Below are 21,425 nucleotides of genomic sequence, written 5' to 3'. Positions count from 1 at the left end.
TCAACAATGGGTGGTTTGGTAGGAATTAGTGGCTAACTGCAAGCGTTGCAAAGCAATAACTAACCTGCTATTCAGTGGAGTGGGTGTGTGGTCCAAGTCTGGGTTTAAGGGTCTCTTTTCCAAGCTTTAAAGGATAAACATTCAACATCATGGGTCAGAAAAGGTTGAATACATTGGCCATGCTGTCAATCTGCCACGTTCAAAACAACTGGAAACTTGGAACTGGGAAATCTCTGACTTCAGTGAGTTCAAGACAACTGAGCACTCTGAAAAAAACGAGCTCCAACAGGGAAAATACCTTTTGTATGGTCATCCTTCTCGGGTCTCTTTCTAGAGCTCCGACCTGAAGATCACTGATGTCATGATTCAACTTTGTTTTTTCCAAGTTCCCAGTTGTCGTGAAAGCACCATATATTCAGAGAATACCAGACTTTGATAACAAAATTTGCCCACAAGGACAGCTGCACCACCTTCATGTTCAAGTGAGCACAGCACAAGAAGGTGAGTCCATAAATGTATTGTATGCTGCTGCATAAATGATGTAATATGCCATGGAGATAAGTATACTTTAGCTAAGAAAGTGATACCAAGTGTATGTTGTATAGTAAGCTGGAAGTTGCCCATGTGCCTCACTCTAATAATTTGGTCCCTTTCCTTCTCTTAACTTAGCCTACTGTTCTGACTTGGTGGTGCACATGTAGCCTATAGATTGTTTTGGAGAAATGTAATCATTGAATATTGTTAGAGCTTTCATTGCTTATATGCCCCCTTTATTTATCCTGTGGTTCTGACTTGGTTTACAGGGAGAATACTATAAGAAGGGCCCATGTTCTGAATTATGTCACTGTACAGTTTAAAAGTGCTGACAAATAGTTACCTTGACTACGTTCGTCCTATCTTGCTCATTAATGTCTTAATCGAATTTATGGATTGCCTCTTATCTGCTCGTAGAAATTACGGATTGGCTCTTATCCGCTCGTCTTCCCCTTATGCCATAGTTTGTACACCTCAATTGTCAGTAGAAACCACATTTGTTTAGGCAAATCAGCCATATCAGTTATGTTTTTTTTAAAGGCAGTAAATGAGGCTGAATTAACTGTTTTGCTGCCAGACAAGGCTCGGCTGATAGACAGGTGGAGCAGTGGTAAGGATTAACTCCATGGTGCTGAAAAGAAAGCTCTGCTGCTCGGACAGCGTTATGTCGGCCCTAACAGTTTGTGGGAACCGTTTGCCACCGTTAAAGTGCAATTCATGTATTGTTCGTGTTGTGTTGTGTTGTGTAGTGGCTTTGCTGGCATGCATCCAAAAATATTTTTTGAGTTTTCCTCACCAAGATGTACATGCTAAAATCGTCGCTGTACATCACTATCATCAAGATACCCTCCCCAAAGAACCCTCCCTCCCAGTTATGTCTGTCATCAGCGACGGAAAGCGAGAGGTATCTGGTGTTGTGCCATTGAAAACGCATACTCAAAATTCTATACATATTTACATGAAATTGTGTTAGGCCTACTACTAATTTATTTTGATACGGGACGTAATAGCCTGCTTTTCACATTGACTTCTATGGAGATCTTATTTATTAGCTGTTATCTAGACAATATTGGTTAGCTGACTACTGCAAATGAGTTATTCTTACTGTCAATAATCATATATAGACTATATGAGGTGGAGATCATCACAGATTGCCCCGCTAAATAAGACAGTGGAATACCTTTCAACCCACACATTTAACCCCTTATTGTGTGTGTGTGTGTGTGTGTGTGTGTGTGTGTGTGTGTGTGTGTGTGTGTGTGTGTGTGTGTGTGTGTGTATATATACAGTGAGTGAGCGAGAGAGAGAGGGCGCGCGCGCTTGTACCTGCCTTCGTGTGTAGCCTACCTGCGTGTTTCCTTGCATCCTTTATTAACCATAGACTGTAAATACAGGCCATATAATCAAGATTGACTGTGTATTGCAACGTGTGGCGTGTGTTGCTTTAAAGGGGGCGTTCGGCCGCATATTCACAATCGGCCAGAGTGTAAACTGAAGAGAGGCTCATTTGAAGCAAATAGCTGTCTTTGTGCAATTGAATCAACAGCAACAGTGGGGCGCAATGGGAGGTAAGATGTTTCAATAATTTCGTTTTCTATTTTAATAGGTGGGACAAATCGACATAGGCTTGAATGCCTCGGCAGCTTTCGAATGATACTGTTATTTTCTTATTCCAGAGGCCGAGACGCGCCATAAATTGCTGCGCAATGTGAAGAAAGAGGTGAGTGCCTATATATTTGCAATGTTTATAACAACTAATTATTAGAACCAACCTTGGTCATGGATCGCTGGCAGCAGTTCTGTTTTATTGGGATTGCCAAAATGAGATTGTAAAATAGGGAGGTCTAATATGTTTCAATAAAATGATATGTTTCAATAAAATGTTGCCTAATTGTGAGGATGTAGCCTAATATGTTTTTTTGGAACGTTATTTCATTATAAACGGTGCGCTCATGCATTCAGTGACGACTTGGATTGAAATACTTGGATTATAGCCTATGCAGAGAAATCATGGATCCGTTATCTGCATGTGAATACGTGTGTATGTCACAGTGCAGAGCCAATGAGCATCATCATTCCTAGGATTATTGATAACTGCTTTTACTGAGATGTCTTTCATGTTAATGCTCGTGCTGTAATGGAGGGCAATTCAATTCACTGGGCGCTATTATCTCAGATAGCCTAATGCCCCTCTCTCTTTTATATAAAACACAACACCAAATCAATTGATAAGATTGTCTTGCTTCATCCAGTGTTTAGAAAGTTAAAGTGTAACTGACAGCATTTTAGTAACATTAAATCTTCTTCAAATCTGTTCATATACACCCCCAGGAAGAATATGACACTTTTTAAAAACATTTTTGACATGTGAGCACTTAGATATGGTCATTTTCATAAATTCTTAGGATGTTGCTGTTGTGTCGCGACTCCTTGCCGTTATCTGACCCCACCACCTCTGCAAGAGACTCCCATCTATCTGTTAGCTACAGTCATATCATACTTCTTCAAAGGAAAATTGGTTTATGGCATAGTTGGGCTGCAGATTTGGGGAACCTGAAAGGGAGAGAGGAGACTACCTTCCTGTCTGGCTCCTTTTCTTTGTAGCTGCATGCTGGTGTGTCCTCTGTTGCACTTTGTTGTTTTAGAAAACAAAAAGTACATCATAGCAGCAGACTGTATAGTGTACTCATTTGTATGGATAGCACTGACCAGTGGTGTAGTGTAGGGTAAATGCAAGTAAACACAGTTTACTCAGATTTTGCGGAAAAATGCATGGAAAGTACCCAGCTTTTGCGGGAAAATGCATGGAAAGTATAGAAAAGCTGACTTTTTCCCCACAACCAGCTTTCAAAGTTTTTTTTAATCAGTAAATCACTGGCACTGGTAATCTTTGTGACATTTTTAGAAGAGGAAAATAACGGTCTGGACAACAGACCAAGTGATTAGCTATTCACTTTCATTGTTTGTAATTATGAGAGCTTGATCTTTGACAGAGCTGAATAAATAAATGGGTGACTTTCATTGGTGATACATCTTAGAATGTTATCTATAGATAACTTACTACACACACACACACACACACACACATGCAAGACAAAATACCCTTATTCTGACAAGTTATTCATGGCAGCAATTCTTATTGTGAGTCTTGTGAAGGCAATCATTGGCTCTGGTGCCCGCTGGGGGGTAAACAGGATGTTTTATTCAGTAGTGTGTGGGTTGGAGACTTCCACGTTTAGCTTCACCATGCCTGTGGAGGCCTCATCACACTGGGGACATGACTGGCACCAGGTCATGCAGCAAGGAAGAGGGTCTTAGTTGGTGATACTAAATATACTGTATCTCAAACTCAGACAGGTTTTCCCAGTATTTCGAGTAGATTTGATTGGATTTCTATCTCGCAATGTTCACAATTTCTCTGTACTGTATAATTCCATAATCTGGGAATTGGTCACAATATATTTTACTAGTGCGCGTTTTTTACGCTGGTCAAGCTCTGTCTTGTCTGAAGTGATACATATCTGCATGCTCGCTTGCATTCCCTCGCCACTCTCCCTCTGCCTACCTGTGATTATCTATTGTTGCGTAATCACTCCCCAACCTTCCCTCCTTCTACACTTTGATTTTCTTTCTGTTTCCTCATGTCAGAACCTGTCTCTTTATCTGCCTGTTAAATTAAAGCCAACGTCACCTTTATCTCGTTCTTTTATTCCCAGGTGAAACAGATCATGGAAGAGGCAGTAACTCGGAAGTTTGTGCATGCAGACAGCAGCCATATAATATCCTTCTGTGGTGAGTGTCTTCATGAAGTAGTGTATTACTTATTTCATCAGTGTTGCAGATTTGACAGTTTGTCAAGGCCAATTTGTTTGTGAACAGAAGTAGTGACAGTTCGTATTGCTCATTGGAGTTTTGACTTGCCTATATATTTCTTGCTGGTTTTCTATCCCCCAATTAAAGTTTATGCAGATAGATTAGAGATGGATTCATTAAACTGATCTATAGTAACTGTTAATTTAAAAAAATGTTGCTGTTGTACACAAAATCATTTGGGAGGGAGCAAAATCTACAAGCCCACTGAAGGACTTAAGTGCCATATGGCAGTGCTCCAGTAATTTGATGGGAGGGAGGGTGCCGTGGTTGATGGGCAGGCATAGCTGGTTTGGGTGGGTCTAAGTGTTGATTCAATGACTGCTTAGCTTATGTGTAACAGATGCACAAGTGCTTGGTTTATCATCTTGGACCAAACACCATTACGATTGTAATGAGAGCAAGAGAGGAGTGGATAGAAGCAAGAGGTTGTGGTAAGTAAGAAACTCACATGTTTCGTGAGATGAGTAACTTTATCTCCAAAGAGCACCTTTCTTTCTCTTATCAAAGACCCATGCAGTGCTGCTATTCTTTATAAACTGAAGAATCACCGTTGGTTTGAACTAGTGATTTGTAACCTCCACCCCCAACCCTCTGGTGTCACAGCCTCACATTTCACACTTGTGATATGACACAGGATTATTGTTCCATTAACAGCTCAGTAGTAAGATTATGGAGTCAAAAGCAGGGGGATTATTATTTGGTCCCCCAAGTTTTATAAGCAAAAATTGTATTTATTTTTTTATTTATGTTTTTTTCTAAAAAATGTTTTATTGTTGGACATGTCAGCTCCAAGTGATTTTAATTTTGTAAATCTGTTCCAAAGTATTCCCATGTATAATAGAGATACTGTCTATGTGATTGTATACAAATGTAAGCAATGTTTGAAATTATTATGTTAAGTCAAATATTATATCTGTTTGGGCTTATTGTCAGTCAATAAATTACTTGTAATTATGTTCCAGCCCCTTGACCATCCGCTCAAGACAAAAACGGCCCGCGGCTGAATCTAGTTGATGATTCCTGTCATAGACATACAGTTAATTTCACATAAAAACTCTGAACTGATTGCATGGTCAGACATTTACTCATGACTACATTGACATTTACAGAGCAAAGTGACATCAGGCATCATCATGTGGAGTTGAAATGTCAAGCCATGTCAAGTCCTGCCACCTCCTACTACCTCAATCTGCGTACGGTCACATTCTCAACCAAACACAGCTTGATTTTAGGCTGTCTCTTATCCTTTACTATGGCTGTGGCCAGTGCCCGCCTAAAATCAAGCTGTGTTGGTTGAGAATGTAACCGTACACAGATTGGGATAGTAGGAGGTGGCAGGGCTTGACAGGGCTTGACATTTTGCTCTGTAAATGTAGGTCTATCTGTGATAAATTGAATTGTCAGCAGACACTATTTGGTAAGAGTCAGCAGGTAGGGCAGGTCAAGCCACCCTTTGTTGCCACCCCAACAACGGGAATTCGTTACACTATTCAAAGGTGTTGATACTACACCTCCACACATCCATGGATACCCTACACTCTTTGAAAAAATGGTTCCAAAAGGGTTCTTTGGGGAAGGATAAGGTTCTACCAACAACCGTTTGATCAGAATAACTATTTTTGTAAGACAAGGGTTCTTCGTAAGACAAAGGGTTCTACCTAGAAGAACCGTTAACATCTTAAGAACCATTTTTTGGAAGAAAGGGTTCTTGGATAACTCTTTGTAAGGCAAGCAGGATTCTTTGGAAGGCAAGAAGGGTTTATAAATAGAAACATATATAATATTTCCCAGTTTGACTGTAATATCTGTGTTTTTGCATCTAAACTAATCCAATCTGTTGGATTTATTGCTCCTGTTACTGAGATATTTGTTCCAGTTTAGATGATTGAGGTAGTCTCAGTATTCTTCCCTACCCTGGCAGTCATTTTGGATGCAGGTTGCAGGTGATTAACAATTCCACTTGTTGGATATCCTAACTCTGTCTGGATTCCAATAGGAATTACAAATCACTTTGCAAGCCAGCATAATGTGACTTGCAGGCCGGATGTGGCCTGTACACCAGGAAACTCCTAACACCACTGTGTTAGGGTATAGCTAGGCCCTCAAAGAAAGGCTTGATGTATATGTATTGTCATAAATAATACCATTTTAAAGGCTAATAAGGCTAGTAGAACCCTTCATAGACGGTTCTAGGAAGAACCTTTAGATTATAAAATGGTTCTTGGTAGAACCCTTCATAGACGTTCTAGGCAGAACCATATATAGGGGGTTCTTTGAAGAATCCTACATAGAGGGTTCTAGATAAAACCCTCTGCAAAGGGTTCTACCCTGCACCTAAAAAGGGTTCCCCTATGGGGACAAACCAAAGAACCCTGTATGGTTCTGACTGGCACCTTTTTTTCTAAGAGTGTAGCAACAGTAAACAGCATTTGCCGGTTTTCAGTCTATTTCTGGTCCTGCTGAGAGCCACCTGCGCCTGCCCTCCAACCCATCTCTGCCTCTCTGCTGTAGCACTCAAATTGTCCAAGGGTTTCTCACTTCATTTTCACCCGGTGCTCCTGAAAAAGATCAAACTCTGCTAGGGAAATCCATAAATAGTATGTGGTTTACTTGTTGTTTACAGTGTATGCAATCTTAGCTTAGTGAATATCGCTTTGGGGAAAACCAAACTCTGTGTATACTGTTTGTGTCTGTATATTCTGTACTATGTGTGTCTACAGCTGTAGTGGAGGCATGTGTGCTCCATGGGCTGAAGAGGCGAGCAGCGGGCCTCCTGTGCAGTAATAAGGTAGCAGCACTCTTCATGAAGGTGGGGAAGAGCTTCACCCCGGTGGAGGAACTGTGTCAAAAGGTCCAAGAACTGGAACAGCTCATCGAGACCAAGTAAGACACTGATCTTGGATAGTAATCCCCCCCCCCCCCCCCCCCCCCTCCACACACACAGAGATGTCAAAAGTATAGAACATTTGTATCAAACTCTCCTCTCCTCTCCTCCAGCAGACAGGCTCAACTAAATAATGCCAGTGTTCCGAAACAACCCAGGGTGACCAACCTCCCCCCCCAGGGCTTGAGGAACCTGTGGATCCGCACTGCTCTCATGGAGAAGCTTCTGGACAAGATTGTCATGTACCTAGTGGAGAACAGCAGGTTAGCAATCAATCAACTGATCAGCTTCTGGCTGATATTGTGTTTGATTTTACAAATACCAACAGTTGCTGTTCAATCTATAGCCAACTACTCATATCCCTTTCACACTAAGTCATTTCTCTACTAACTATACCATACTACCGACTTTTTCCTGCCTCGTCCTTACATCTGAAAGGTATTGCCGGAATCAAAGCCAAAACTTTTATTTCCGCCTAACAACCTAGTAATTATTTCGGTAAAGTTCTGCCTACGGCTCAGTATGAAACGTAGCCGTAATGCTGAGCCGGCATTGGCACGCACTACTCTCTTAAACTCTTGATGGTTGCTAGGCAGCGGCAGTAAACCATCCTCCTGCCAGTTCTACAATTTGGCTAGGGAAATGTTAGCTAAGTTGAGGTGAGTGCTGCTCATGATCATCTTGTCTAGTTGGCTCATTATTTAGAACATTTTGCCAGCATGTTATGTAGTTTAAATATTATATTATTTTGCTCTTCACTCGCAGAAGCTTAGTAGCCTAGGCCTACTCCCGACTAAAACCCTGTGACTTCCCTGACTTGTCTCAATCAATGTGATTTTGTTTAATTGAATCTCTATCTGTATGGACTATTTGGTTAATTGGTTTCAGGCTGGGCAAATGGAGGTGGTATAGCTCATCTGTTCGTTTGGTTATCTACAGTATCGCTGATCAGAAACATTTAGCAATAATAGGCTATCACTTTTTTTATATGACAGCTGTTCCACACATTCCCGTGACACAAGTTGTGTGGGAACAATATTATTTGTATTTTACTCTGTTGATATTCTATTATATTCCTACTACAAAGTATATGGGTGTGGACTGTGATCGGGGTAGGTGTGTCTTGACTGTTTAATGAACAAAATAGATTTCATTCATTTGAACGTAGCATAATTAAACTCAAAATATGTAATTCTATTGTTTTGAAAATTATTTTTATTAGTCTTATGTTTCGTAGGACTTGCCTAAACAAATAAATAATATTTTTATTTTTGATGGTGTATATTCAATGGATTTATTAAAATTACCCACATCTGCACATTACTATTACCACTTGTCACTGACCTGCCAGAATGCACACGGGAGGTATAAAAGGCATGTTGAGGCAAGTGGGAGAAATGGGCTTGATTGTAAGGGGGTCATATAAACATTGCAATTTTTTTTTACAGTCAAAATACTGTAAATCTTATGTGAAAACAGTATTACAGTCACTTTTCAGAGAACGTCTTGCACCATTTTTAGTAAACATGGTTTTCTCTCTTCCAGTACTTTCTATGACAGGGAGGCCATTCTAATGGATGCTGTGGATGGACCAATCCTTGCCTCTCTGTTAGGTATTAATGGACCTCTTCTTGTAGCTTCTATTGCCAGGATGTGGCCAGACAGATCTCTGATAAGATAAGAAATAGCACATTGAATGGCACATTACAGTGACTGTGACTCCCTCTAAGATAACCTATAGATACAACATGACATACAGTTGAAGTCCGAAGTTTACATACACCTTAGCCAAATACATTTAAACTCAGTGTTTCACAATTCCTGACATTTAATCCCAGTAAAAATTCCCTGTTTTAGGTCAGTTAGGATCACGACTTTATTTTAAGAATGTGAAATGTCAGAATTATAGTAGAGAGAATGATTTATTTAATATTTTATTTCTATCATCACATTCCCAGTGGGTCAGAAGTTTACATACACTCAATTAGCATTTGGTAGCATTGCCTTTAAATTGTTTACCTTGGGTCAAACGCTTCGGGTAGCCTTCCACAAGCTTCCCACAATAAGTTGGGTGAATTTTGGCCCATTCCTCCTGACAGAGCTGGTGTAACTGAGTCAGGTTTGTAGACCTCCTTGCTCGCATACGCTTTTTCAGTTCTGCCCACACATTTTCTATAGGATTGAGGTCAGGGCTTTGTGATGGCCACTCCAATACCTTGACTTTGTTGACCTTAAGCCATTTTGCCACAACTTTGGAAGTATGCTTGGGGTCATTGTCCATTTGGAAGACCCATTTGCGACCAAGTTTTAACTTCCTGACTGATGTCTTGAGATGTTGCTTCAATATATCCACATAATTTTTCTTCCTCATGATGCCATCTATTTTGTGAAGTGCACCAATCTCTCCTGCAGCAAGGCACCCCCACAACATGATGCTGCCACCCCCATGCTTCACGGTTGGGATGGTGTTCTTCGGCTTGCAAGCCTCCCCCTTTTTCCTCCAAACATAACGATGGTCATTATGGCCAAACAGTTCTATTTTTGTTTCATCAGACCAGAGGACATTTCTCCAAAAAGTACGATCTTTGTCCCCATGTTTATTTTGTATTTTTATTTCACCTTTATTTAACCAGGTAGGCTAGTTGAGAGCAAGTTCTCATTTGCAACTGTGACCTGGCCAAGATAAAGCATAGCAATTCGACACATACAACAACACAGAGTTACACATGGAATAAACAAAACATACAGTCAATAATACAGTAGAACAAAAGAAAACAAAAAGTATATATATACAGTGAGTGCAAATGAGGTAAGATAAGGGAGTTGTGCAGTTGCAAACCATAGTCTGGCTTTTTTATGGCGGTTTTGGAGCAGTGGCTTCTTCCTTGCTGAGCGGCCTTTCAGGTTATGTCGATATCGGACTTGCTTTACTGTGGATATAGATTTTGTACCTGTTTCCTCCAGCATCCTCACAAGGTCCTTTGCTGTTGTTCTGGGATTGATTTGCACTTTTTGCACCGAAGTACGTTCATCTGTAGGAGACAGAACGCATCTCCTTCCTGAGCGGTATGACGGCGGGGTGGTCCCATGGTGTTTATACTTGCGTACTATTGTTTGTACAGATGAACATGGTACCATCAGGCGTTTGGAAATTGCTCCCAAGGATGAACCACACTTGTGGAGGTCTACAATTTTTTTCTGAGGTCTTGGCTGATTTCTTTTGATTTCCCCATGATGTCAAGCAAAGAGGCACTAAGGTACACCTCCAATTGACTCAAATGATGTCAATTAGCCTATCAGAAGCTTCTAAAGCCATGACATCATTTTCTGGAATTTTCCAAGCTGTTTAAAGGCACAGTCAACTTAGTGTATGTAAACTTCTGATCCACTGGAACTGTGATACAGTTAATTATGTGAAATAAGTGAAATAATCTGTCTGTAAGCAATTGTTGGAAAAATTACTTGAGTCATGCACAAAGTAGATGTCCTAACCGACTTGCCAAAACTATAGTTTGTTAACAAGAAATTTGTGGAGTGGTTGAGAAACGAGTTTTAATGACTCCAACATAAGTGTATTTAAACCTCCGACTTCAACCGTAGGAGACTAGTGCTTAACAGTGGATATTACCTTATTTCAGATAAGGACATAGCTCTGTAGTTTAGAAGATAAATATACTGGTTACTAACTCCAAATTGACTTTATACTCACACTTATAACAGACAAGTGCATTTACCTCTTCCTGTGAGCGTAACAATGACATTGCTGGTACCTCGCTATTTCACTCTGTATGATGATGGTTTAGTACAGTTCTTTAGGGGCTAAAAATAGTGATTTCACTTTTCCACGCCCAACCTGTTGTGGATCTCAGTGTTTTGTTGCTTTTACTCTTGCAGTCGGCCCTTGTGCTCTGGAGTACACTAAGGTGAAGACAGCCGACCACTTCTGGACAGACCCATCTGCTGATGAGCTAGTCCAGAGGCACCGCATCCACAGTGGCCACTGTCGCCAGGACTCCCCCTCTAGGCGACCTGCCCTGGTCAGTGTGTGGATGATGTGTTTGTAAATGAATGATGTGTGTGAAGTATATGATGTATAAAAAATGGTCCAATGGTCTTTTCTATTAGATCCAGAAGAGGCAGTCCAGTGGCAGTATGGAGGACCGGCCCATCCTGTGGGCTAGGGACTATGTTGAGTCCCTCCATCAGAACAACAGGGCTACACTGCTGTTTGGCAAGAACAATGTCCTGGTGCAGCCGGTGTGTGTATGTGTGTGCATGTGTGTGATTTAAAGGATCAGACATAGCTTTTTATCACTGTTTAAACAGCAGGGAATGCTTTGTAACAAATATCTTGTCTTGGTCAACAGAGGGATGACATGGAGGCTATTCCAGGGTACCTGTCTCTCCACCAGACTGCAGATCTCATGACCCTGAAATGGACGCCCAACCAGCTCATGAATGGCACTGTGGCAGATGATACTGAAAAAAGGTAATGTAATATCAAATCACAGTAATAAAAACATATTCTGACACTCATATTTGTCCACTGAGCATGCCAAATTATATATGATTTGTTCACACATTTACTTTCCTACAGTGTTTACTGGGACTTTGCCATGACTATTCGCCTGGCGGAGATTGTTTATCTGCACTGCCATCAGCAAGGTACAGGAACCTCTCTTAATTATGTAGGCCTATAGCTTTGTATACATTTGTTTGTTTGTGTGTTATTGACCTTGTGATCATGTTTTTTCCCAGTGGACAGTGGTGGGACAGTGGTTCTGGTGAGTCAGGATGGGATCCAGAGGCCTCCACTGCGGTTCCCCCGGGGAGGACACCTGCTCCAGTTCCTGACCTGCCTGGAGACGGGCCTGCTGCCACACGGACAACTGGATCCCCCGCTCTGGTCCCAGAGAGGAAAGGTCTGCATTATTCCGATCTTAATTCATGTTTACTGTAGCCATTATGTCCACATCCACTAAATTAAGCCTGATGGTATGATTTAGCTAGTTGTTTCTTGTAACATTAAAACAGGGTCATCTATAGCATCATTTATGTTGTTTAACTGAGGATAACTCTGATCTCTGTGTTAGTACACTGCTGCCAGAGGAATACTTTTACACTGACATTGATATTATCCACCAATTTAGCCTCCAAGTAGAAAATAACATTGACCTGCCAAAGCAAAGGGAACAACGTGAAGGTTTTTTATATGGGTTGAGTTGATGAAAGTGGTAGTGATAGCAGAGCTGGGAATATAATTCACAGGGTGCAATGGAAGATAGCTTTGTAAGGGTTGTGGTACATTCCTTTGTCTTATACTGAGTGCAGTACATTCCTTTGTCTTATACTGAGTGCAGTACATTCCTTTGTCTTATACTGAGTGCAGTACATCCCTTTGTCTTATACTGAGTGCAGTACATCCCTTGTCTTATACTGAGTGCAGTACATCCCTTGTCTTATACTGAGTGCAGTACATCCCTTTGTCTTATACTGAGTGCAGTACATCCCTTTGTCTTATACTGAGTGCAGTACATCCCTTTGTCTTATACTGAGTGCAGTACATCCCTTTGTCTTATACTGAGTGCAGTACATCCCTTTGTCTTATACTGAGTGCAGTACATCCCTTTGTCTTATACTGAGTGCAGTACATCCCTTTGTCTTATACTAAGTGCAGTACATCCCTTTGTCTTATACTGAGTGCAGTACATCCCTTTGTCTTATACTGAGTGCAGTACATTCCTTTGTCTTATACTGAGTGCAGTACATTCCTTTGCCTACAGGGAAAGGTTTTCCCTAAATTGCGGAAGAGGAGTCCGCAGGGCTCTGTGGAGTCTGTGTCGGATAAAGAAGAGGACGAGGCCACTGACTATGTCTTTCGGATCCTGCTTCCTGGTACTCCGTCAGACTTTGGTATGTCACTTGTGATCTTCTTATTCTGTATCGATTTTCTGTTCAAATATGTTCAGAATAAACCTTTTCATTCATTTTTTTCGCTCTCTCTCATTGTTTTGTTGACCATTGTCCCATCTGCCTTCCCTCAGCCCCTCTCTGTCCAGACCATGCGTCTCTGCCTGTATCTGTAGTCCTGTGAACCTGCGAACACCCTCCATTAGTTACCCTGGATTTGAGACCATACATGGGCATTAAGTTGTCTTTGTCACACCTCCATCTTCTGTCTTGGTTTGTCAATGTTTCCATGTTTATTATGAAAGAAAGTCACCCAAATCCTCCATCAGTTCAAGAAGATCATGTAGCTGTTGCTAATGACAATAACAATAATGACGATGTTCATGCTGATGATAACATTGAGCCTGTTGTTTGCTGTCCAGTGGCTCCAGAGCTGATGGACCAGGCATTGAACATGTGGCACCCCACCCCCAGGAAGTCCTCCTGTTTCTCCTGCGCTCTCAACGGATCCCGTGTTGGCTCACTACCCAACGGCTGCAACCAGGACAGGGCTCCCCTGAAACTCCTCTGTGACACCATGAAGTACCAGATCATTTCCCGTGCTTTCTATGGCTGTGAGTACATGCATCATAAATTCATTTAGGAAAGACCGATTCAAATGCTATAATCTTCATGCAGTGGCATACTGCAGCTTCGCGGGGGGGGGGGCGTCTTGCGGGAATGTGTTGTACACCAGTGTCTTCATGTTATGGTTGGATTGATAACCATGCACGTTTCTTCACTACTTCATTGAAGGGCTTGCCTACTGCCGTCACCTGTCCACTGTTCGTATCCACCTCTCTGCCCTGGTCAACCCCACCATCGTCGACCCTGACGTGCCTCATGATGCCCAGGAAGGACTCACTGTGGATGTCTGGAGCAGCTTCCTCCAGGACTGCTCAGTAAGATCTACTGCACCATCTGCTCATCATTCTCAACACACTGTACACACAACCACAACATGCAGTGATTGTGTATGTTCTTCAAGGCTTAGATAACTGCTCACAGTGTGAATGTACCTGCTTCATCAACATCCCACTGAGAGGCATACAGAATCACACAGCAACTGATGACAGTACTGTATTGAGTCTGTATGTAATCACATTCACAATCTTTTCTCCTGCAGGCATATGATGAGCATGAGCTTCTGCGTCTGGTGTATTATGGTGGTGTGGCTCCTACAATACGCAAGGAGGTCTGGCCATTCCTGCTGGGACACTACCACTTCGATATGACCCAGAAATGTAGGATGGAGGTGGGTATTGTTATATTGTCATGTGGTAAAATTACCAACTCAGGAATCAAAGTAGGAAGGAGGGTCAAATGTAATACCATTACACACTAGTGACTCTGTGCGTTTATAATCTGTGTGTAGGTGGATGAGCAGGTGCGGGCCTGCTATGAGCAGACTATGAAAGAGTGGCTGGGCTGTGAGGCCATCGTAAAACAGAATGAGGGGGAGAAGCATGCTGAAGCCATAGCCAAGTGCAACTCTGTGGCCAGTGTGGACAGACCAGGACCAGTGCAGCGAGACTCCACCATCAGCACTGATGTAAGTGGGCCATACCAGTCCCATTTGATGAGTGCAACACATGACAGAATTTGTGACTCATACTCATATGGTTAACACACTTACATATGTCTCTCCCCATGCTGTTCTGGTCTCTTCCTGGTTGGCATTTGTCTCATCCTCCTACACCAGTCCTCACAGAGCATTGGTTCTGACAAACAGATTGCCCACTCACAGAGTGACTCCAGAAGTAGCACACAGGTACAGTATGTTTATACTGAAGGATTTTAATAGGATATCTTGATAATACTTGGTATTCACTCTCCTATGGTCTGCTGTTGCAGGCATTTTGGTTTGTTGAGGAAGTGGAACTGATTGAATCTGAGACAAAGCGAGAGAAAAGCAAAGAGCGGTCCAAAACCCCACTGAAAGACCTCCGAGATGTAGCCATCCCAAATGGTACCTCAGACTCTGGGGACCCATCCTTCTACAGCTTGTCTGTTGACTCAGGTCTTCCAGAACAGCCTCAAAGCACAAACAACAACAACAGTCCTGTATCTGGCTCACCAGTCAGACCAGCAGCCACTCAGCCATCACCAGAGCCATCAGCGGTCCAAGGAGCTGCATCTAGCCCAGTGGCCAAGGCTGAGCCACCCCTAATAGAGAGTCCTTTCACTGTCTTGGGAACTGAAGTCGGATCTGAAGAACTAAAGCTGCCGATAACAGTTGACGACAAGGCTGCATCAGCCGGAGAGTTCAAGGCCCCAGAGAGTGAAGTGGTCGAAAGCTCTAGATTGGTAGAAATCGTGAAAACCTCAGAGAAAGTTGAAGAGGGTCCTGACAAAAAATATGCAAAGTCCTTAGGAAATGTTGAAATGGAAGAAAACAACATTATAGCAGATGGGTTGTCTGAAGCTTCCACCACAGAAGACACAAAGCTCCTTGTGAGAGCAGCGTTTGCAACTGAGAATACTGATATTCTCAAACTAGAAATTGAGGTTTCTAATGTATATATTCCAGCTCCGCCACTAGGCGAGACCACAGTTACTAAAACACAAGTGAGCAAAGCCCCAGCGACAGAGCCCTTCTGTCCCAGAGAGCCATCTGTAACAGAAGGAAATAAAGATTCAACAACGATAAGGGAGGCTGGTATTGCTGAAAAAGAGGACACAACCTCCTCTGAAATGGAAGAAATCACAAAATCTGAATTTCCAAAAATGCAAACCCCTCAAACCAGCAAGGCTTGTGTTTGTGAGAAAGACATGGATAGTACTAAAGAAAAGGTTGCAGATGTATTCGTAACCAAACCATTAGACTCTGTGGAGGCCAATTTCCCTGAGAATTACAATAACAAAGCTGCAGAAATGACAGTTGCCATAGATTCAGAGAAACATGCACCTGCATTGCCTGAGGCCAGGGCCAGTGTTACAGTGACATCCCACTCTAGGCGATCTCCTGATACACTAGATTCTGATGACTCGCCCTCCGCCTTAGAGATGGAGGATATTCCCACGGCCTGGGCTAGACCCTTGTCTGGCCTGATGGCTCCCCCACCTGCCCCCTTGGCCCTGGGGAGAGTTGGCTCAGGGGAGCCTGTCCTGGATGCACCCTCCAACACCAGTCCTGATGGAACAGAGCCAGCCCTGTCTGAGGAGGAACCTGAGATGGAGAGTCTCTACACTCAGTCTGACTCTGTGGTTGAGACAGAGGAACTCAAACCTGAGGTCTCACCAGTGGCAGTGTCCCCAGCAGGGACTACCTATTCTGTAAGTACTCCAAATGAGTTACCTACTGTATGTGTTCTATAATGAATGTCACAGCTTTTGAGGTTGATTGGCTAAGGGTTGGTTTAACATACAGTACCCAACTGGCTACAAAGCTGACACAATGCTGGTATGAATGACAAAACAATAGCCATTTGAAGTTGAACAAATTTAACTAATCTTAGTCCCTTTTGTCACTCTGTGCAGCAAGAGCAGCTGGATTTGTACTTGCTCAACCTGCATCGCATTGATAAGGACGTGAGACGCTGTGACAGATCCTACTGGTACTTCACTCCTGCTAACCTGGAGAAACTACGCAACATAATGTGCAGTTATGTGTGGCAACATCTGGAGATTGGCTATGTCCAGGGCATGTGTGATCTGCTGGCTCCTTTACTGGTCGTTCTGGATGATGGTCAGTCTGCATTAACAATAGCTCTCTTATACTGCATAATATTACTGCATCATTTGCAGACAAGAGTAAGATAACATGAATCATTTGCTGTTTATTTGTGTCTGTGTGTTACTCAGAGGTCATAGCTTTCAGCTGTTTCTCTGAGTTGATGAAAAGGATGAATCACAACTTCCCCCATGGAGGGGCCATGGATTCACACTTTGCCAACATGCGCTCCCTCATCCAGGTACCATAAACACGTATGCTCACACACACGCACGTATATACACAGTCACACATGCACATTATTATAAGTACAGTGATATTACTTTGTAGTACCAGATAGGCACTCTCGTCATCTTTTCTGCTAGATCCTTGATGCAGAGCTCTTTGAAGTGATGCAGATGAATGGAGACTACACTCACTTCTACTTCTGCTACCGCTGGTTCCTGCTAGACTTCAAACGAGGTGCTGACATCTGCATGGGCATGTGTTACATCGCACACACTATGAAAGGGCCATGCTGGTGATGTTTAAACCTAAATTAATCTTGTTCAAGTTATACAATATGAAGGACCTATACAGATTTTTAGCTAGTTTTTTCTGACATTTTATTTCTGTAACATGACTGTTCTGCAGGCAGGTCATATCGCAGTCTTCTTTGGTGTATAACGTGCTGTGCCATTCTTCCCTTCAGAGATGGTGTATGATGATGTGTTCTCCGTGTGGGAGACCATCTGGGCGGCCACGTATACCTCCTCCACTCATTTTGTCCTCTTCATCGCTCTGGCACTGGTGGAGATGTACCGAGACATCATCCTGGAGAACAACATGGACTTCACTGACATCATCAAGTTCTTCAACGGTGAGGCTAAACAATGACTTTAGATGTTGTTATGGAATGGAATATTTGACAATTCAGTTATTTAATTTCATTTCCACTTTCTTTTTGCTTGCTGAATGTATGTTTTGAATGTAGCAACTGCTTTTATTGTGCTTGCTAACAACATCAGAAAGCACAACTCCATAGGCTGCACTCATATGTAAATCAACACAACCAATTAGGTTCTTGTAACACAGTGTGTTTGATTTGATTTCCCTCTTCAGAAATGGCCGAGCATCACAACGTCCCGCAGGTCCTAACGATGGCTCGAGACTTGGTCCTCAAAGTGCAGACTCTCATAGAAAACAAGTAATCCACCATGTGTCTGTTCCTTTCCCTTTCACTCAGTGTGCAACATTTAGACAATATGTTCACTTGTATTTATATGAAAGCTAAACCAACAATTAGTCAGTATTTCAAAATCATGCTTCTAAATAATTATTTATATTCCTGAAATCATCAGGTGACCCATACTGAAAATATACTCACACTACAATAATTGCACAACACAGTATTTCTGTGTCTCAGTCTCTAAAAGCACTTTCCTATGTTCAGGTAATTAACATTATAATCAATACGTTTGAATACATTTAATTGTTCACTTAGTGAATGTACCCTTTTAAAAACAAAAACTCTTTTGCATATTGCTTCAGGATGTTTTTGTATTTGTTTTGCCTTAAATTTAGCTATTTTGAGCAGGGATATTCTCAATATGATTACCAAATGAGATCTTGTTTGTACATTGCCATCATGCACTTCCCATCAGTTATAACCATTCACAGAGTAGAGGTGCAGCCCTCCAACATGGCAGCCAGTATTTTTGTATTAGTGCTTAAATCGGTCTCTTCATTATATATTCTCCTGGCTAAATGTCTGTGTGTATTGCTGTGGTACTGTAATGTTAACTGTAAAAGTATTTGTAACACAAAAGCTAATGTTCAAAAGTATCTGTGAGCATAACAATGGAGCTAAATTGTTTCATACAGATATGTACACACGTCAGCTACTGTACATGTGATCAGATATGTACACACGTCAGCTACTGTACATGTGATCAGATATATAACACGTCAGCTACTGTACATGTGATTTGTCGCTTGACAATAAAAAATAAATAAACCGTCAAACATATATGAGCAAAGGAGAAAAATACGAATATGTTTTCTATGTATTCTTGAACTGTTTATTGTTGTTATTACTTTGCTGTGTATTAAACAATCCGTATATTTTGGATTCAGCATTGTGTCAACTTTGGTTTAATTCATTGCACTTCACTCCGTGTTGTCTTTGGTAAAGCCACTTTTGCCTGTAGCCAAAGTGTGCTGTAGGGTTGTCACTAGTTATCACAGCCATAAAGTCATTATGTCTAAACCCTGCCCATTTCTACAATTTCTCTTCTTAAAATCTGATTTCAAACCTAACCCTAACTACAACCACACTGCTAACCTTATGCCTAACCCAAACCTTAAATTTAGACCAACAAGCACCTATTTTGTGCTCCTATTTTGACAATGTGGCTGTGGAATCTGACTTTGTGACTGTGTTATCTAGTGGAAACTGTGCTGGTGTAGACATAGATACACTACAGGATCAAATGTACGTGGACACCTGCTCGTCGAACATCTCATTCCAAAATTATGGGCATTAAGTTGGTCTGCCCTTTGCTGCTATAAGAGCCTCCACTCTTCTGGGAAGGCTTTCCACTAGAAGTTGGAACTTTGACTTGCTTCTACTCAGCCATAAGAGCATTAGTGAGGTCAGACACTGGTGTTGGGTGATTAGCCCTAGCTCGCAGTCGGCGTTCCAATTCATCCCAAAGGTGTTTGATGGGGTTCAGATCAGGGCTATGTGCAGACCAGACAAGTTCTTCCAGACCGATCTCGACAAACCATTTCTGTATGGACCTCGTATTGTGCACAGGGGCATTGTCATGCTGAAACAGGAAAGGCCCTTCCCCCAACTGTTGCCACAAAGTTGGAAGCACAGAATTGTCTAGAATGTCATTTTATGCTGTAGCATTAAGATTTCCCTTCACTGGAGCTAAGGGGCATAGCCCGAACCATGAAAAACTGCCCCAGACCATTATTTCTGATCCACCTAACTTTACAGTTGGCACTATGCATTCAGGCAGGTAGTGTTCCCTTCCCATCCACCAAACCCAGATTTGTCCTTCGGACTGCCAGATGGTGAAGCATGATTCATCACTCCAGAGAACGCCTTTCCACTGCTCCAGAGTCCAATGGTGGCAAGTTTTACAGAAGCTGCTATAGACCACCAACTGCTAACAGTCAGTATCTGGATAATATGTGTGAAATGCTTGATAATGTATGTGATATCAACAGAAAGGTATATTTTCTGGGTGATTTAAATATTAATTGGCTTTCATCAAGCTGCCCACTCAAGAAAAAGCTTCAAACTTTAACTAGTGCCTGCAACCTGGTTCAGGTTATCCATCAACCTACCAGGGTAGTTACAAACAGCACAGGAATGAAATCATCAACATGTATTGATCAAATCAAAGTTTATTTGTCACGTGTGCCGAATACAACAGGTGTAGACCTTACAGTTAAATGCTTAGTTACAGGCTCTAACCAATAGTGCAAAAAGGGTATTAGGTGATCCATAGGTAGGTAAAGAAATAAAACAACAGTAAAAAGACAGGCTATTTACAGTAGCAAGGCTATAAAAGTAGCGAGGCTACATAGAGACACCGGTTAGTCAGACTTATTGAGGTAGTATGTACATGTAGATATGGTTAAAGTGACTATGCATATATGATGAACAGAGAGTAGCAGTAGTGTAACAGAGGGGTTGGCGGGTGGTGGGTGGGACACAATGCAGATAGCCCGGTTAGCCAATGTGTGGGAGCACTGGTTGGTCGGCCCAATTGAGGTAGTATGTACATGAACGTAGCGTTAAAGTGACTATGCATATATGATAAACAGAGAGTAAAAGCAGCATAAAAAGAGGGGTTGGGGGGGGGGCACACAATGCAAATAGTCCGGGTAGCCATTTGATTACCTGTTCAGGAGTCTTATGGCTTGGGGGTAAAAACTGTTGAGAAGCCTTTTTGTCCTAGATTTGGCACTCCGGTACCACTTGCCATGCGGTAGTAGAGAGAACAGTCTATGACTGGAGTGTTTGACCATTTTTAGGGCCTTCCTCTGACACCGCCTGGTGTAGAGGTCCTGGATGGCAGGCAGCTTAGCTCCAGTGATGTACTGGGCCGTACGCACTACCCTCTGTAGCGCCTTGCGGTCAGAGGCTGAGCAATTGCCATACCAGGCAGTGATGCAACCAGTCAGGATGCTCTCGATGTTGCAGCTGTAGAACCTTTTGAGGATCTCAGGACCCATGCCAAATCTTTTTAGTTTCTTGAGGGGGAATAGGCTTGATCACATCTTTACTAATACTGCAGAAATTTGCTTTAAAGCAGTATCCAAATCCATCGGATGTAGTGATCACAATATAGTAGCCATATCTAGGAAAACCAACGTTCCAAAGGCTGGACCTAATATAGTGTATAAGAGGTCATGTTGTTGATGTAAATAATATGTGTTGGTCTGTGGTGTGTAATTAGAAGCAACCAGACACTGCACTTAACACATTTCTGAAATTGCTTATTCCAGTTACTA

General features: G+C 42.1%; 1 protein-coding gene across 1 annotated transcript; it reads left to right on the top strand.

Annotated features, from left to right (window-relative positions):
- Positions 1 to 1,823: 1,823 nt before the first annotated feature.
- On the top strand, positions 1,824 to 19,027 carry LOC106568190 (small G protein signaling modulator 1). Its single transcript, XM_014138315.3, has 23 exons — positions 1,824 to 2,102; positions 2,211 to 2,254; positions 4,251 to 4,326; positions 7,128 to 7,290; positions 7,405 to 7,554; positions 8,837 to 8,904; positions 11,186 to 11,328; positions 11,417 to 11,548; positions 11,659 to 11,780; positions 11,889 to 11,956; positions 12,050 to 12,213; positions 13,075 to 13,204; positions 13,624 to 13,815; positions 13,997 to 14,142; positions 14,367 to 14,495; positions 14,616 to 14,792; positions 14,943 to 15,011; positions 15,095 to 16,516; positions 16,721 to 16,928; positions 17,045 to 17,154; positions 17,279 to 17,375; positions 17,605 to 17,772; positions 18,015 to 19,027. The coding sequence occupies exons 1-23, from the start codon at positions 2,096 to 2,098 to the stop codon at positions 18,101 to 18,103; spliced, it is 4,074 nt and encodes a 1,357-aa protein (XP_013993790.1). The 5' UTR covers positions 1,824 to 2,095; the 3' UTR covers positions 18,104 to 19,027.
- The last annotated feature ends 2,398 nt before the right edge of the window (positions 19,028 to 21,425 follow it).

Source organism: Salmo salar, chromosome 13 (assembly GCF_965601325.2).
Source record: "Salmo salar chromosome 13, fSalSal1, whole genome shotgun sequence".
Classification (NCBI taxonomy): Eukaryota; Metazoa; Chordata; class Actinopteri; order Salmoniformes; family Salmonidae; genus Salmo; species Salmo salar.
This window is presented reverse-complemented; position numbering and strand designations above follow the sequence as displayed.

What these genes read in the sequence shown, in the direction of transcription:
- LOC106568190 (XM_014138315.3), top strand. An exon ending in CCTCTAGGCGACCTGCCCTG is followed by an intron (nt 11,329 to 11,416) that starts GTCAGTGTGTGG and finishes CTTTTCTATTAG; the next exon opens with ATCCAGAAGAGGCAGTCCAG. An exon ending in CAGCAGGGACTACCTATTCT is followed by an intron (nt 16,517 to 16,720) that starts GTAAGTACTCCA and finishes CACTCTGTGCAG; the next exon opens with CAAGAGCAGCTGGATTTGTA.